Raw genomic sequence first — 15,889 nt, 5'->3', positions numbered from 1 at the left:
AAATAAATTGCTAGGTCAACGTTTTTCTACACCTAAAGAAACTGTTGAGGCATTCAAATAAAATGTTTGGGAGGCACCTCAATCGGAATGGTTTAATCGCATGCAAATTTATATTGATCTTTGAAAGATATTAAATCCATATCAATATATAAATATTTGCTTTTATCTATGTCAAAACTTATGTAGCAACCGTCGTGTATTTTTAAGTATTGAAAAGTAAATATTTTTCAATGGAAGGACAATTTAGGTATTAGGAGAAAGTGTGAAAAATTGTTACTCTCATCCAGAATATATCAACAGTCCTTAACGGAAGCACCCAAATACACAAGCGTTACATTGTGTTTGCAGTGACTGTTGTGAAACGTGGATCTAGGAAATAGCTCTAAGTTAGTTAGATCATGTCTCATTTACATTCGGTATATAAGATGTAGTAAGTTAGACTAAGAACGCGATTTTGGAATGAGAATATCATTCACATGGATGAAAAGTACAACTTGCAAAAGACTCTCGGGTGCCGCACCTCTACATTCTACATTCGAGTGTTACTGGATTGAACAGGCGATTGTGCCCAGAAACCATATACGAAAGAATAAGAATTTGAATTTTGTTTTAAATCTTTACTTACTCATTTAAATCAATGGTAAATTTCTTCATAAATGGTTTCGATCCTTTCCTTTCTGGATCATAGCGATAAATGTTAAATGTTTTTAAGCGTGGTTTTTTCTTGGCTTCACTTTTTTTGGTGAGTTTCTTTGCATCAGCTTTTCCCGCTAATAATCTTGATTGAATTGTTGGTAAAAACGAACATTGGAGTAGACATATTTTGAAAATATTATTAAATATACCCATTATAAAAATGACAGCCGCTAAAAAAATTCAAATGACTTTTCTATTTGTTTTCTATCATTTTTAAATAGGTACTGTCAATTCAATCTATCAGTTTTATAAGTAATTTGAAACATAAATTACAGCCGCAATTTTTTCTAAACTACGTTATTAATTTTGTAATAAGCTAATGTCTATTATAAATAATACTGGGTTTTCAATAAATAATGCGGATCTCGGTTTCTATTTGTACGTGTGAACAAATGTGAGCGACAACTTAAAGTGATGTAATTCAAAATGATAGTAAATATTGTATATATTCATATTTTATGTTCAAAAACCAATAACAATAAAGAAACAAATAATTTATTAAAAAGAGATGAGACAATAATCGCAGGTAAAGAGTTTGTGATTCAAGTAGCTAGTCCAAGCTAGACTTACAATATAACAAATACAAGAAATGTGTTTTTTCTACGACCGTGCGTTTTAACCCACTTTCCCGCACGCATTTTAGTTTTGAAAGTGTCACTTTCCTTCACTAGTGCGGGAAAGTGACATTCTTCAAAGGAGAAACAAATATCAAAACTGGTTTGATATCAGTTGCTATGACAACCCAAGCGTGTAATTGTTACTAAAACGTCAAAGTTATTCAAAACGTCTTGGAAGTGACCGAATAAGAACAATCTTCTTTTAAATTAAACCACATTAAACCGAATCCGATACAATAATATTAATGGATTCATCCGACGAATAACTTCCCGAAGCCGTTTTGAAGGCTGCAAATGAAGCTAATTCCGAGCTGTTACCTGCCAAATCCAGACTAAAGTATGAGAAGCAATACGACCATTTTGTTACATGGTGTAAGGAGAAAGGGGCCAAAACTTATAAGGAAGAGGTATTTCTGGCGTATTTTTCAGACCTAAGTAAGGTTTTGAAATCTAATACATTATGGTCCCGCTATTCGATGGTAAAAAGTTTCTCTGTACTACAAATGACTTAAAACCGTTGCCGTCACCGTCATCGTCATCTTTATGCGACCTGCAACCGATGCCATCTTCACCGACGTCATCTACCTTCCAGTTGAAACCAAATAACTCCACTGGGCCGGCAATTCTTACTAGTCTGCAGAATACAACAAATTGTGTTTTCAATATTAATATTTATAATAATTAATAGTTTTTAGTTAAAATTTTGTATATTATTATTTTTGTTGGAATAAAATAATTTTTGAAAAATGGGTTGGTATACTTTTATGTATATACGGTCGTAGAAAAAATAATGTTCCTAACTCATGCGTAAAGTGTCTTTCCCGCACTTGACCGCTTGCCTGAACTCCGCTCCGCATCAATTCCCTTATCGTACAAAAATTTGCTCATTGCTTAGCAACACTTTTAATCCTAGGACTAAAAGTACTACTAAACTACTACAAAAATTATATGATTAGTACGTCTACTTGACAATCGATATTTACCAACAATACCAGATATCCATGACTACCGCTGTTATAATTAAAGCGGGATTTACATTTACGAGTACTCGGATCCGAGTTACACTACTTGGAGACAAACTCTGAAATGTAAATGTTTACTTGTACAGTGTTCCCACTTGGATACGAGTTAGTATCAAGTAGAGCGCAAACCGAGTCCTGTCTCCAAGTAAACGTGGTTATTGAGAGTTAAAATGGCGGAAACTAAATTTTCGGCGGAACAGATGGAACAATTTATTGATATTTATCGATCTTTTGATTGTTTATGGGATGTGAAGTGTAACGAATACCGTGACATTAACAAAAGAAATAACGCCTATGAAGCAATGGCGGATATTATGAACATTACCATAGAACAAGTGAAGAAAAAAATAAATAACATTCGTTCCACGTACCTTCAGGAAAAGAAAAAAGTCGATATATCAAAATCTACAGGTAAAAAAACCAATTAAGCAATATTTTCTTTTCTTTAATACAATAATAATAAAAGCAAAGATAGAACTTGTTTGCATTTTTATTTACAGGGTCTGGTACGGAGGATATTTACACACCAAATTTATCTTGGTTTGGTAGTATGACTTTTTTGGATGATGTCACTACGCAGAGAAAGACAAATTCCACGCCATCAGTTGTGAAATGCGTGAGTTCATAAATGAAAGCCATTATTTAGTGTTTAGTCATTTATTAATAAGTAACAATAAATTATTTTCATATGTTGAAAAATCAAAATCAAATAATTTCTAAATATGTTTCCACTGAAAATCAATTTGTCCTTCATTATAAAAATATTCTGCAAATTCGTTACGTATTGAATGCGCGACTTCACTCGCATTGTTACTTCCTCGATGAGCTATTCCTCTCATACTTGTTGGAATATCTTCAAGCTCGTAATTTAGGGTAACCTCTTGGCATTGTTTTTTTAAGAAGTTATGTGAGACACATGCGGTTAAAACGATTTTATCAATAGTTTCTACTTTTAGACAAATTGGTTTTCTAAATATTCGAAAACGTGATGTCAAAATACCAAAGGCATTTTCTACTACTCTACGTGCACGACAGAGTCGGTAATTAAAAACTTTCTGTTTTGCATTAAGAGGCCTGCTCCTTGGAAATGGTTTTAGAAGATTCTTTGAAAGAGCAAATGCCTCATCCCCTAGCATAACATACGGTACTGGCTTAATGCGATTTGGTAAGCATTTATCAGGTGGTAGATTTAAAGTGGCTTCTTGCAATGCTTGATTTAATGTACAATTTTTGAAGATACCTCCATCTGATATACGTCCATTGCAACCAACATCAATATACAAAAAATTATAGTTTGCATCTGCTAAAGCGAATAACACTATACTATGTGTGCCCTTGTAATTGAAATAGTAGGATCCTGCATTGGGCGGTGCTTCTATTACAATATGTTTGCCGTCTATAGCACCAATGGTATATGGAAAATTCCACTTGTTTTCAAATTCCTTGGCAATTTTTTCCCACTCGCCTTTTGTGCAAGGAAACTAGAAATAAATGTATACATTAATTTACAAATTTAATTATTTTAGGTGAAAAAATCAACAAATAAAGAACACAATACAACAATCACACAAGAAACTCCCCGAAGTACCAATTCGGAATCACAGTGTGGTAAACGAGCTCGTCGCCAAGAAACAAATGTAGATAGAGGGTTAGAAGATGCCGTAAATAGTCTAAGTGCAATATGTAAGGAAGATTCGACGGAATTTGATAAGTTTGGAGAGAGCGTCGCGGCACAGCTTAAAGAAATGCCTTTAGAAGATGCGTTGCAACTACAATTGGACATTCAGCAGCTCATCACACATAGAAGATTAAAGATATTGAATCAGCGCAAAATATCCAGTAAAAATAATTCAAATAGGACAGTTTCCCCAGGCTTGACATCTCCTTTTTCTCCAGAAGAATATAATATACCGACACCTTCTTCCAGTCATTCTTCTCAGTCAACCTATTCAGCATCACTTGACAACGTCACATATCGTGGGAGTAACGCAATTTTTGAAGCAATGGAAAGTGCCAGTATTACGGAAGACTATTTATCCATCTAATGATTTTTGTAAATTAAAAGATGTTAGAAATTAAGAATTAATATAAAAAAAAAGTTGTGAAAAATGTTTGGTTATAATAAATATATAAAATAAGTGCAACCTTTTATTAAATACATACCTTCATATACTGGGGCTGCAACACTTCATATACATATTCACATACTTGAGGAACAAATAAACTTATTGTGGAAGCTGATACTCTGGTCAGATATTCTAATGACCTATAGCTATCTCCAGTTGCAAGAAATCTTAATGTTATTGCAAGGCGTAATTCAGAACTTATAGCACTTCGTAAATATGTATTCTGTTTTTTTATATAGGGGAAAACCTAAAATTAAATAAATAATAATTGCTAGGTCATGTATACCCAATCATTCTCTTACCTTTATATGTAACATACAAAATGTTTCGTAGTCCATCCGCATGAAATTCTTAAAATCTTTCCTGTCTTGGGTTAACAAATCTTTTAGCAGATTTTCTTCAATTCCAAGTCTGTGGCGCTCTTGTAAATGTTGTTTAACCCAAATAGTTCTATTTCGTTTAACTTTGTCATATTCTTTCCTCTTTTTAAACACCATAAACAATACTAAAGTTACAGCGGCACGTTTTTTTCTTGAAGGAGCCATTTTTAAACACAAAAAGATTTGAATTTACTCGGACGTAATGTAAACGATTGAACTCAACTCGCAAATATAACTCGGATCCGAGTACTCGTAAATGTAAATCCCGCGTAATAGGTGCTCAAATTTATTACTAAATTTTTAACGATTTTTGAATAAAGTTAACTTTATTTTAATTTTGACTTGGTTGGAGAAAATGTGTTTTTTATTAAACACCATACAATTATGCAGTGATGGATTTATAGATTTGCCATCCGTAGGCTATTCAACTTTTGCCGCCTCTACTCGTCTCTGAAATTAGCTCACAATAATATAATTTCATTTTTCATCAGTAAAACATTATAATTCGAGAACTAAGGTTTAAGATCCTTAATTATTTTATCCTACCCACTACTTTTTAATCCGTCGCTGGCTCGATTATAATTATTATTCCTCTCGATACAAAGAATTTCGAGCGAAATCTAAATATTTGTGTTATGATAGGTAAATAGATCGAATTTTTTTTTCTGCACCCACATGTATATTATCCATTTCTACACAATTTACAGATTGGTTGACTAGAAGGATATGTTTTCACATTATACATCCTAGAATATAGATGAAATCCACCAATCACCATTCGCGTTTAGTACCCATCAACTGCTCTTTTTTCAATTTCAAAGTAACATCAAAATAAATTGTCGAAATATTTCAAAGAAAAATATTAGTTAAAAATGAGTAATTCCAGTGATGAATCAATAAATAATACTCCACCAGATATTCGCTTAGCCGCAAAGGAGACGTATAATACATTATAACCACAAAAATGAAAACGTAAATATGAATTTTGTTCGTGAATTTGACTCTACAAGGAGTTAAAAATATATCAGAAAATGTCATTACTGCTTATAAGAAACATCGAGTAAAAACAAGCCTTCGACTCTTTGGACAACATATTCAATGTTAAGAACAATGATAAATATGAAAAGTAACATTGACATTTCAAGTTACCCTAAATTGCGTTGTTTTCTTAAATTTTAATCTACGGGATGTAACACTAAAAAATAAAAAAAAATTTGACTCCGGGACAAATAAAAATCTTTTTATTTATGGAAAAATATTGAACTTTGTTATTTCAAATGGATCACTCTATATATTTTGTGTTTTTAGAAATCATTAAAAATACTGATTATTTTTCATATAATATTTTCTATATCTAAATGCCATAATTTCGGAGTTATAGCTGCATTTACAGTATTTCCACCAAAGTTACAATAAATATTTCACATTTAGATGGCTACGATTGAATTAACTCGTTTAATTTGAATATTCTTTAATAATTTATGTGCTAATACAAATCTTGTAAGAAGGTCTAGTGTCAGTAAGTTAGTAAAAAGTTTGACGAAACTGGTGAGTAGATGAACAACGTATGTCTGACTATAGAAATAGGGAAAGCCGTGGGTTAGAGAGAGAGCAGCGAGACAATGTGTAAGAGAGAGAGAGACTTCGTTTTTGCGCATGCGTAAAGTTTCGTTGCGATGAGCGGGAGCGCTGATATACCAGGTCGGTTAAAAATCTTTGGGTTTTAAAAAATTATATATACCATTATTATTCGCTAATCTTGTAACATAAAAGTATAACGTATAAAAAAAATATTTTTGTCAATGTAAGGTATCACGCACGTAATCGAGACAGATTCGTTGCGATGATAACAGCGGGAGCGCTAATCTTGTAATATAAAAATCTGCGGTTAACTGATAGCGTCTTATTACTGAAATACAGTTAAAAGTAACGTATACCGGGTGACTTAAAAGTAACATAAAAAAAACAACAATAACAATAATAATTATTTATTTAAATCATTGATAACTTTAACTTTATAAAAGTATACAAATTCTCTAAGAGCATTGTGTAACATATCGTTTGGTGTAATAGAACAAAATGCGTATAAAATTTGTAAAGGACTTTCGGAGAAGGTATTTTTACAGAAATCCAAAACATTATAATAATATTCACAAAAATTCAAATTTTCTAACACAGATATACGTTGTATAATTAAATTATTTAATTCTAAAATTTGCGATACTTCTTCTTCATCCATGTAATACTCAACACCATGTTTCTTGACTAAAATTACCTTACTGTCATCGTAATTCAATGGGGTGATGGTACAGTAATCTCCACATGGTAATGAATCAGGTTTGAACTCGTCTCCGGTATGAAGAAAGATCTGTTGTGACATAATTGAGATAAAGGTATTCCATTCATAAGTACTGAAAGATATTTTGCTGAACTTAAGATGTTGAGATAAGATAACAGCAGGTGTGAATGATCTTGCAGGACTTATTCCACATTTTACTTCATACCCCGAAATTGGATACTGTGTTGAAAGCAGGTAAATGTTTTCAGACTTGGCAGCAGTCTCATAGTTTTCCAATATTCTATCTAACTCTGAACTGTAGTTACTCGAATCAGATTCGATGTCGACAATACCACTATCTTGGGAACTCATGTTGCTATAACTGAGTTTGATATCCAAAGCTCACTCCAATTTATAGAGAGCTCTTTCAAGGTTTTTTTAGCGCGGCGAACCGGGGGGGGGGGAAATCTATACAATATCAATATTTTCTATCCAACTGTTGTGTTTGCTATCCAAACCAAGCCACTTGACGTACATTTTGTTACCCTTTCTTCTGAGCACCTTTTCAACTAAGTAAATGTCTGGATTCGATGTTTTCTGTAGTTCTTCATGATAGAAGCAGCCGCTGATTGGTGTACCTTGCATGTCTTCAAGTAAATACGTAGCAGGATTGGTAATTTTAACTTTGGTGATTTTGAATAGTTCTGTAGTCCAATTGGGTGTATATCCTTTTTCAAAGACATGCTTTGCCTTGGATATGCGCACAATGTCGCCAACTTTAAATTTTCGTGGACCGGCTATCTTTAAATGACTATAGGTGTTATTCAAAATAGATTTTTCGTTGGATTTGTTGACTTGAGAAGGTTTATATTTTGATGTGGAATGTTTTGTATTGTTATAGTTTTGAGTTATTTCAGGCAGAATATCAATCCATTTGTAGGTGCCATTTAAACTGAAATACTTGTAGAGTTTCGATTTTAGCGTTCTTATAACTCGCTCTGCCATAGAGGCTTTCATTGTACTAAATACGCTATAATGATTTATGTTGTGTTTTCTCATTAAATTTTGAAATTTGCTGTTGTAAAATTCCTTTCCCTGATCAGATTGCAGATTTTTTGGTATTCGTCTAGTGTGAGCGAGAATGTCCGAGAATGCCCGAGTAATCTCCTCTCCGGTTTTCGTTTTTAGTGGGCGTGTCCACACAAACTTTGAAAAACAATCAATGACGACCAGTATCATTTTATGATTCCTATTTTGTGATGCAAAATTCCTCATCTCCGCAAGATCCATTTGCCAAAGATCGTCAAGACCCTTAATAATAGTGCGTCTCCGAGGAAATTTTTTCCGTATCGGTTTGTGGAGTTCGTTTACAAGATGAATTTTTTCTTTAGAATACATATTATGACGTACTACCAGCTAGCTTCAGCTCCAGACTGTTAATGCGGTTAACGGTATTCGTATTCATAACCTTAATATTGTTTACAATGCCCGAAACGTTAGTTTTCATATCAGAGACGGATCTGATATTTTCTGTAATTTCTTTTTGTAACTCACGTATGCTCTCAACACACATGTTAATAGAAGCAGTGAATTCTTTTCGAATAAATATTTTGGCTGCAACAATTGAATCGTCAACGTATTTCTTCGTAGCCATATCCCTAGCTGCTACAGGGGGATTTCGCGAAATAAATGTATCAATTTCGTTAGTTTTATTTTGTAAGTTAGTAATGTGCGCCTGTAATATGGGGATTTTCGTCTTATGAAGCTCATTTCTCATTTCGTTCAATCCTACAGCTAAATCCTTTATATCACGGTCTTGTTGCTGCAGCACCACACCATGTGCTTGAATTAATGGCGAGTTGATAGCACGTAGGTCATTCAACTGCACATCAACATATTTTTTTGTTGCAGCCTCACTATTTGTTGTCGGTTCCTTAACATTACAAATTTTCATATTTTCAATATCAATATTACCGTCCTGTGTATGAGGAAACGTAATTTTCACTGGTAAACGCGCATAGGACGTTTGATGTCTATGTCCGAATTTATCGACTGGCATAATTAAAATGAACAAGTTTCAACTTGTATTATTCTATTATATCAGCCTCCTTGAGTTCATTGATAATTGCTACTATTTCGTTGTCGTGTGACGTATTACCTGCCTCTTTTGAAGCAATCAACAACTTCAAACGTTCCACCAATTCATTCGCATCATCCCAATAAATATACTCCATAGGTTTATCATTATATCTTAAACGATCGATGCCTTTTCCTTTTGCTGAAGGAATCGATTTTAGACGAGTCAATACCTGCGACGATCTATTCGTCGTCGTTAGAGATTTTGTTTTGAATAAAGGTTTTATGATGTAGTGATATTTTTCAGTACTCGACCCCTTAAGACGATCTAACGTGTCTAAATGAACTTCAGTTGTTGTCAAAAGATTTTTATAGTTCTGTAAATCTTGATCATTGTAACTGGGGTCTCGGTAAAATAGAAGCTCATACAAGCCTGGTGTTCCAATTACATATCTTCCTCCTTTGTTTTTCTCAGGTAGTATGTTTATATTACCGGTTTTTCCATCAAATGCAATTCGACGTTTGCCTAATGACCAACCGATTTCATCGTTGTATATCGGACCATAATTTTTATCAATTTTATCATCTTTTTGGAAGTAATCTTCAATGAACTGATGACTGATGGCTGGATATTGGTCCAAATAGTCTGCGATAGCTTCCTGGGAAATTTCGGGGCGCATCTCTTCTGGAGATTCAGAACGTGTAATATTTCCGAATTCATCGGTTTCGGCCACCGGTTCCGTTTCGAGAAAAGGTGTAAACACATCATCAGGTGGTTCTTCCTTCTTTATTTCCTCTTTTGGATTTAAATTTGTAATCGTTTTTTGTAATGTCTTTGAGGATTGCACAATTTCTTCAAGTGGTTTAGATATCGGCTTGAATAGTTTATTAATAGACTCATCTTGCTCTGATTTACCTAATTTCAACGACAAGTATTTTTTGCGAATCGATCTGGCAAGTTCGGACACTTTTTTCTTGCGCAATGCATTAGCAACCTTATCGTCAGACATTTTGGTATGGACTAAAGATGCAGCTTACAATTTTATATATTTATCGAATCCTTTGCGATACCTACCACCATTAAGGGTAAAATCCTTCATAATTACCAAAGTACCATAGCGATCACACCAACACTTTGAACACACATTTTTGAATGTGTCAAATGTCATGTCTGGAGATACGTGTTCGTCGAATATATGTTTCAAGTTCACCTCATCCTGCTTGAATAACACAATAACATTACAATTGTCGCGAATAAGCTGTTTCGGTATTTTTGAGTATGTTTGACAAAGATATGCAGCATCAATATCTTTATGTCTACACATGGAGTAGTATTCACGAATTTTCTGCTGACCGTCACAGGCTACGTCATCGAATAAAAAGATGGAATTTGGTCGAGCTTTCTCTGGACTAATTATTTCCTCATTGTCTTTAAATGGGAAATACCCAACACCCTTGACTTGCGCTATAACTTCTTGTAGCAATTGATACTTTGGTTGAAATAACGATTTTGAATAGACATAAACATTTTTGAATTTCGCGCCATTTGGATTGAATAGGAGCGCCAGCACGACGTTCGTCTTACCACACCCACTGGGGCCACATATAATGGCACGGAAAGAATTTGGCAACAATTTACCATGTTTGCCAACAGTTGGTGTTGAGGTGAAATCCAGATTTTCAATGGGTATAGTCTGCTCTTGTTGAATTATTTTCATTGTGTATGTCGTTTTTCGTAGTACTACTCTTTAAATATAGGTGTCACCAATTAAGCGTGTCAGTCTTAATGTTGGTGTTTGAAGGAGAGGGTATTTTGAATTCTCTCATCAATAAACTACCTATTGAACTTCACTTACCTAGCTATCAGTACTGTGGACGTAAGTAAACCACCGCTAAGACTATTTTTTCCGAAAAAATTAATTGTTTTTTTTTAGCTGGTACAAAATTGGAAAAACGTCTTGGTCGTGGAGATCCGGGCATCAACCCCTTGGACGCTGCTTGTAAACAACACGATATTTCTTACTGGAAGAATAAGCCTCTCGAAGAACGACACAAAGCCGATCACATACTTGAAGATAAAGCTTGGGCACGCGTCAAATCAAAAGACGCTTCACTGGGAGAGAAAGCTGCTGCATTACTTGTAACAGGCGGAATGAAGGTGAAAAGAAAGCTGGGAATGGGTTGTCGTCGTCGTCGCAAACGTCGTTCCTTGCATCGAGATGTTATTCTGAAAGTGGGAAAGTCATTGAAGAGAGGATGTATATCAAGAAATGTCCTATTGGTGTCAGAGTTGTTTTAACAAAGTCTTATTCATGATAAAATCACATGAGTCCTGTATTAATAATTTACATGAGATGCCTAGAAATAATCGTTTTGATGATTCTGATATAGACAGTGACATTGATACTTTTGAGGCCGCTATGCAGTAAAAACAATATTCATGGAATTATCTCTCTCTCTCTCTCTCTCTCTCTCTCTCTCTCTCTCTCTCTCTCTCTCTCATAAATGTAGAATATTGTCGTTTTCTTATAATAAAATTATAATAAAATTATTTTTAAAATTCTTGTGTTTTTTGTTAGTTTCCAATATATCTTTATGTAATAGCAGTAAAACAATATTCATGAAATGTATCTCTCTTGTCGTTGCGTCAAACGTCACGTCGTTACGTCAAACGTCACGTCGTTACGTCAAACGTCACGTCGTTAAGTCAAACGTCAAGTGCTGCGTCAAACGACCATCAAACGTGTCTACGTATGAGAATGTTCTCTTTCGTAATATGTCTTCAGAAGAGTACAGACGTCGAATTGAAGAGTTTATTAATAGCATTGGTGAATTAAAGAAAGATATTGCTTTCTAAGGAGATAAACGTGAGGTTATGAAACAAATGCAGAATCTTAGTTTATCTGATAAGAAAGTGACGTGGAGCAGTCTTCACTGGGGGGTGCCTGAAGAGGTCCATCAGTTGGCCCGTAGACTGCCGCAAACTACTTATCCGTTAAGACGTATTCAACCTACACCATGTTCAACAGAACAGAAGGGGATATCAAAAATGAAATTAATTCTGTTTTTGCTATGTCATGTGTAATATTAGTGGCTGTATTTGTTTTAATTTTAAAAATTGTAAAACGAAAATTCCAATCTTCATGTAATATAAAAGTTGATGAATATACAGAGTGTTTCAATAAAACCCATATTTAAAAAAAAAACTTTATTTATAATGGTAATACAGTATTTAAAAACCAGTGACGGAGACGTTGTACATTTCTTTCAGTACATGAAAATAGTCCAGATGCGTGACAGGGGTTTGGATCTTGAGCAAAGTTTCCAGTTTCACAGGGTGTACCATCAAATTTGCAAACGTCAATAATATGTGGAAAAATACCGAAAATGTGACATTTCTTTTGCAGAAACTCGACTTTTTGTTGTCCTCGAACGTAAATGTAGTCTGCGGCATACAATAACTTGCTTTCTAATATTTCATTTACTTTAGAATATTCTACATCTCCTGAAGAGTATCGAATGCCGTGCACATTTCTTTCCAAGTATGATGTGGTCTTTTTGTCCTCGTTACTTAATGTAGAAAACTGTTGCGGTGGTAAAAATATGTAATGTGAACTTTTGAAGCCAATTTCTATGGTGAGCTCTTTGGCAACGAAAAGACCGTCTACGACAAAACCTTGAATGTCTACAAAAGCTACTCTCATGTTGACGTCTGCTCGAATACTAACTCACACAACATCTAGTTCAAGCTTTTAACAATTTCGGTGAGGGGGAAGTATTCCATTACACAATCGTGAATTATGATGCAATAGACTTTGGTATTTTCGGGAAAACCTATGTTTGCTTCAATGTCAAGTTTCACATCGACTGTGGATGCCTTCATGCTTTCTCCTGTTTTGAACAATCGATAACAAACAATGCTCGTTTCTTGAAAGAAGAATAATCCAGCAGGGGGCGCTTCTGTGTGGAGTTTGCGTAGTTGGGATAGAATTCAGTATAGTTAAAATAGGCTTCATTGTAATCATTTTTAGCGAAATCCAATTGCATTCTTTCATTGGGCCAATAATCACCATTAAGTGACAGTCTTATACTTTGTACGTCGGCATTGTCGAATAAAGTCGAGTCAGCTGTACTCAAGTTACGTTTGCCGGTTTGAAAGAAAACAATAACAAAACGAGGTCTTTCAACTGAAGTGGATGTCTTGACAGCCCAAACTTCATGTCTTGCTCCTTTAGTAATTGAGGGTAATTCGTGTAACTCCCACTTCCTAAATGGAATAACTATAGGTTGATCTTTTTGAATGGATTTCATGAGATTTAATTTTATGTCGTCATTAGGAAAGATATGTTTAACTTTTAGCTCAACGCTTGTAATGTTTATTTTAGCTGTTGTAGTGGAGAGCGTTCCAGAGACATTCTTTTCAGTAATATATAAGCAATCATTATCATTTCGTGCCCGAACTAGTCGTATTGTTTGACGCCCACATGTAATCATTGAATAATCGTTGAAAATGCTGAAAATATGTTTGAGAGGTATTTGAAGGTTGAAGGACTTGACGCTAACATTCAGAATAGGATCTTTCGGGTAATTCCAGCCGGCTATAGCCATATGATTGGAATCTTCTTGGTTATAACAAGTCATAGCACGTACGGCACTCACTATTCCAGGGTCCCGAACTGTTTCCATTTCCCTGGCACTTTCACTGTACGTACATGAATCGAATAGAAAGGCTCCAACATTATTTGCTAATTTTACGTCACCAGCTCCGTGTATTTCAAGCGAACCTTTAATGCACAACAAAGTTTCGCTCATTGCAAAGAACGAATCAACCTGATTAATGCTAAACTCCACAATGTCACTGCAATTGAATAACTTTATAAATGGAGCATAGGTTCTGTATTCAGCCTTTCGAATTGAATCGTCAAACATCGGCTTACGGTAGATATCAAACATTGGAGGCATGTTGTCGTTTTGGCGTTGACGTTTTCCATACATTGTTGTCATTTTTCAATTTAAAACCCAACGATTGCAGAACCAATTTGTTTGCGAACGTGAGTTGCTTCAGCTTTGATGGTAGCTTATCTAATGAAGTTGAATGCTCTGTAGACTGTCTTTTATGATTTATTATTAGTCCCATTTGCTTCGCGCGCTCTAAGCTCCAACACCAACGTACTTAGTTCTCCACGAAAGTTTACAGGCTGACCGTCTTGGTCTAAAGCGATGACGGTGATATTGGTTATTTCACGTTGTGGTATAACAGGTAAATAGAGCAAATTATGAGGAATTTCGTCTATGGAATATCCTGGATCCACTTGTATGACGAATTCGTATATAGTATGAGCAGGTCTGTTTGCATCGAAGGCTCCAGTGGTAATGTTACAATCGAAGCGAATACTAGATACTTTAATGATTTTGACGGGGAGATCTGACGAGTGTATTTTGTTTGCGTCGAGTATTTTCGGTGAAAAACCCAAAATTCTCCCAAGACTATTATCTTCTTTGAATGAAATTTTGTATTTACTGGAAATTTCACATTTCAACGTATTGTGATTGGGTTTTAGTGAAAATATACCCTCTGGTCTAGTTGAATTGTCCACACCCAGTTTATCTCGTATAAACGCTTCAAGATCGGCAATTTCGTAACATCCTGTGGGAAAATCAAAACTTTGAAGCTTGCCCTTGGTATCGTAGTAGTAAAACTTACAATTTTCAATGTTTGGTATACTGTGATAAGAATGAAAAGATCGCAAAGCTATTTCGTAATCATTATTCGGATCGAGCACAATAGGCGTAGTAGGTTGAAAGGTAAATTCATGATTGATGCTGTTTACTCTCAGCAACTGTGACATGGTGACTAATGGAATTCGGGTGATGTTTGAATTTAAATAATACTACTTGTTTATTCTATTTATTGTTACAAAGAAAACAAGTGGCTTGAGAACTCGGAGGGCCATCACAATGTGTTGTCCAATCAGGCCGGTTGTAATGGATGAAACAAGGTAGTCGTATTTGTAGTTCAAAATTTCCTCGATATTCATTGGGAAGTTTATGCCACATATCCAACAATTCCCAAGGTCTTACACACTCTATTAGATGTTCAATGGGAAAGTGCTTTAGTTCTTCGGCAGTAAAACTATTCAATGTTTTTCCATGGTAGATATGTTGTAATAATAGTTCTACGCTCGTCATTGTTGCTGTAGAAATTTCAAACACAAATGCCCGCAATTTATTTGATTGTAGTTTTGATATTGGGTATTGTTGTAGAAAATTCTCGCACTCTTTCCCCCCAGATATTCAACAACTTCTTTCGGCGGCTTCAAATTACCAAATGAATCAAAATACTCTACATCGTTGTTTATCTTTCTGTAAGCCACCCAATGACTCCCACTATTCTTAGAGACATCTAAATTAACCACTGCGCATTCTTGTCTTCGAGGACCGTCTTTGGGGAGGGTGTCTCGCATGAAAACTCCTCGAAAATGTGGTATTTTAAGTAATTTTGCATAATGCGCAATGTCAAAGTCAGATAGTGCGTGATTGGGTAGCTTTATTAGTTTTTTTTTTGTTTTTTTAAATACAATCCAAATCCACCTTTTGAATACTTTTTCAAGTATAGGCCAGATCCTACACGTTCCATAGCCTTATTATGACGTACATCTTCCTCCAATTTCTTTTGCGCATGCTTAGCATCAAT

At 34.8% G+C, this 15,889-nt stretch overlaps 3 protein-coding genes across 4 annotated transcripts in view; all 3 read right to left on the bottom strand.

The window, feature by feature from the left end:
• The window catches only part of LOC130892716 (succinate dehydrogenase [ubiquinone] iron-sulfur subunit-like), a 48,270-nt gene that overhangs the window by 26,089 nt on the left and 6,292 nt on the right, over nucleotides 1-15,889 (bottom strand). Inside the window, exon 3 of one of the 2 annotated variants that reach the window (XM_057798284.1) lies at nucleotides 626-866. In XM_057798284.1, the coding sequence (XP_057654267.1) occupies nucleotides 626-849 (224 nt within the window). In that variant the 5' untranslated portion in view covers nucleotides 850-866. Of the gene's footprint in view, nucleotides 1-625; nucleotides 916-15,889 lie in introns of those variants that run through there. The other variant, XM_057798283.1, reaches the window with a different exon arrangement.
• On the bottom strand, nucleotides 2,974-5,102 carry LOC130892715 (putative nuclease HARBI1). The gene is made up of 3 exons (XM_057798282.1): nucleotides 4,764-5,102; nucleotides 4,499-4,708; nucleotides 2,974-3,816 (listed from the first exon to the last, which is right to left on the bottom strand). The coding sequence occupies exons 1-3, from the start codon at nucleotides 5,004-5,006 to the stop codon at nucleotides 3,052-3,054; spliced, it is 1,218 nt and encodes a 405-aa protein (XP_057654265.1). The 5' UTR covers nucleotides 5,007-5,102; the 3' UTR covers nucleotides 2,974-3,051.
• On the bottom strand, nucleotides 13,075-14,199 carry LOC130893010 (uncharacterized). The gene has a single exon (XM_057798770.1). It carries the CDS (start codon nucleotides 14,197-14,199, stop codon nucleotides 13,075-13,077), a length of 1,125 nt encoding a protein of 374 aa, XP_057654753.1.

Source organism: Diorhabda carinulata, chromosome 4, assembly GCF_026250575.1.
Source record: "Diorhabda carinulata isolate Delta chromosome 4, icDioCari1.1, whole genome shotgun sequence".
Classification (NCBI taxonomy): Eukaryota; Metazoa; Arthropoda; class Insecta; order Coleoptera; family Chrysomelidae; genus Diorhabda; species Diorhabda carinulata.
The sequence above is the reverse complement of the archived record's forward strand: the minus strand, read 5'-3'. Positions and strand labels throughout refer to the sequence as shown.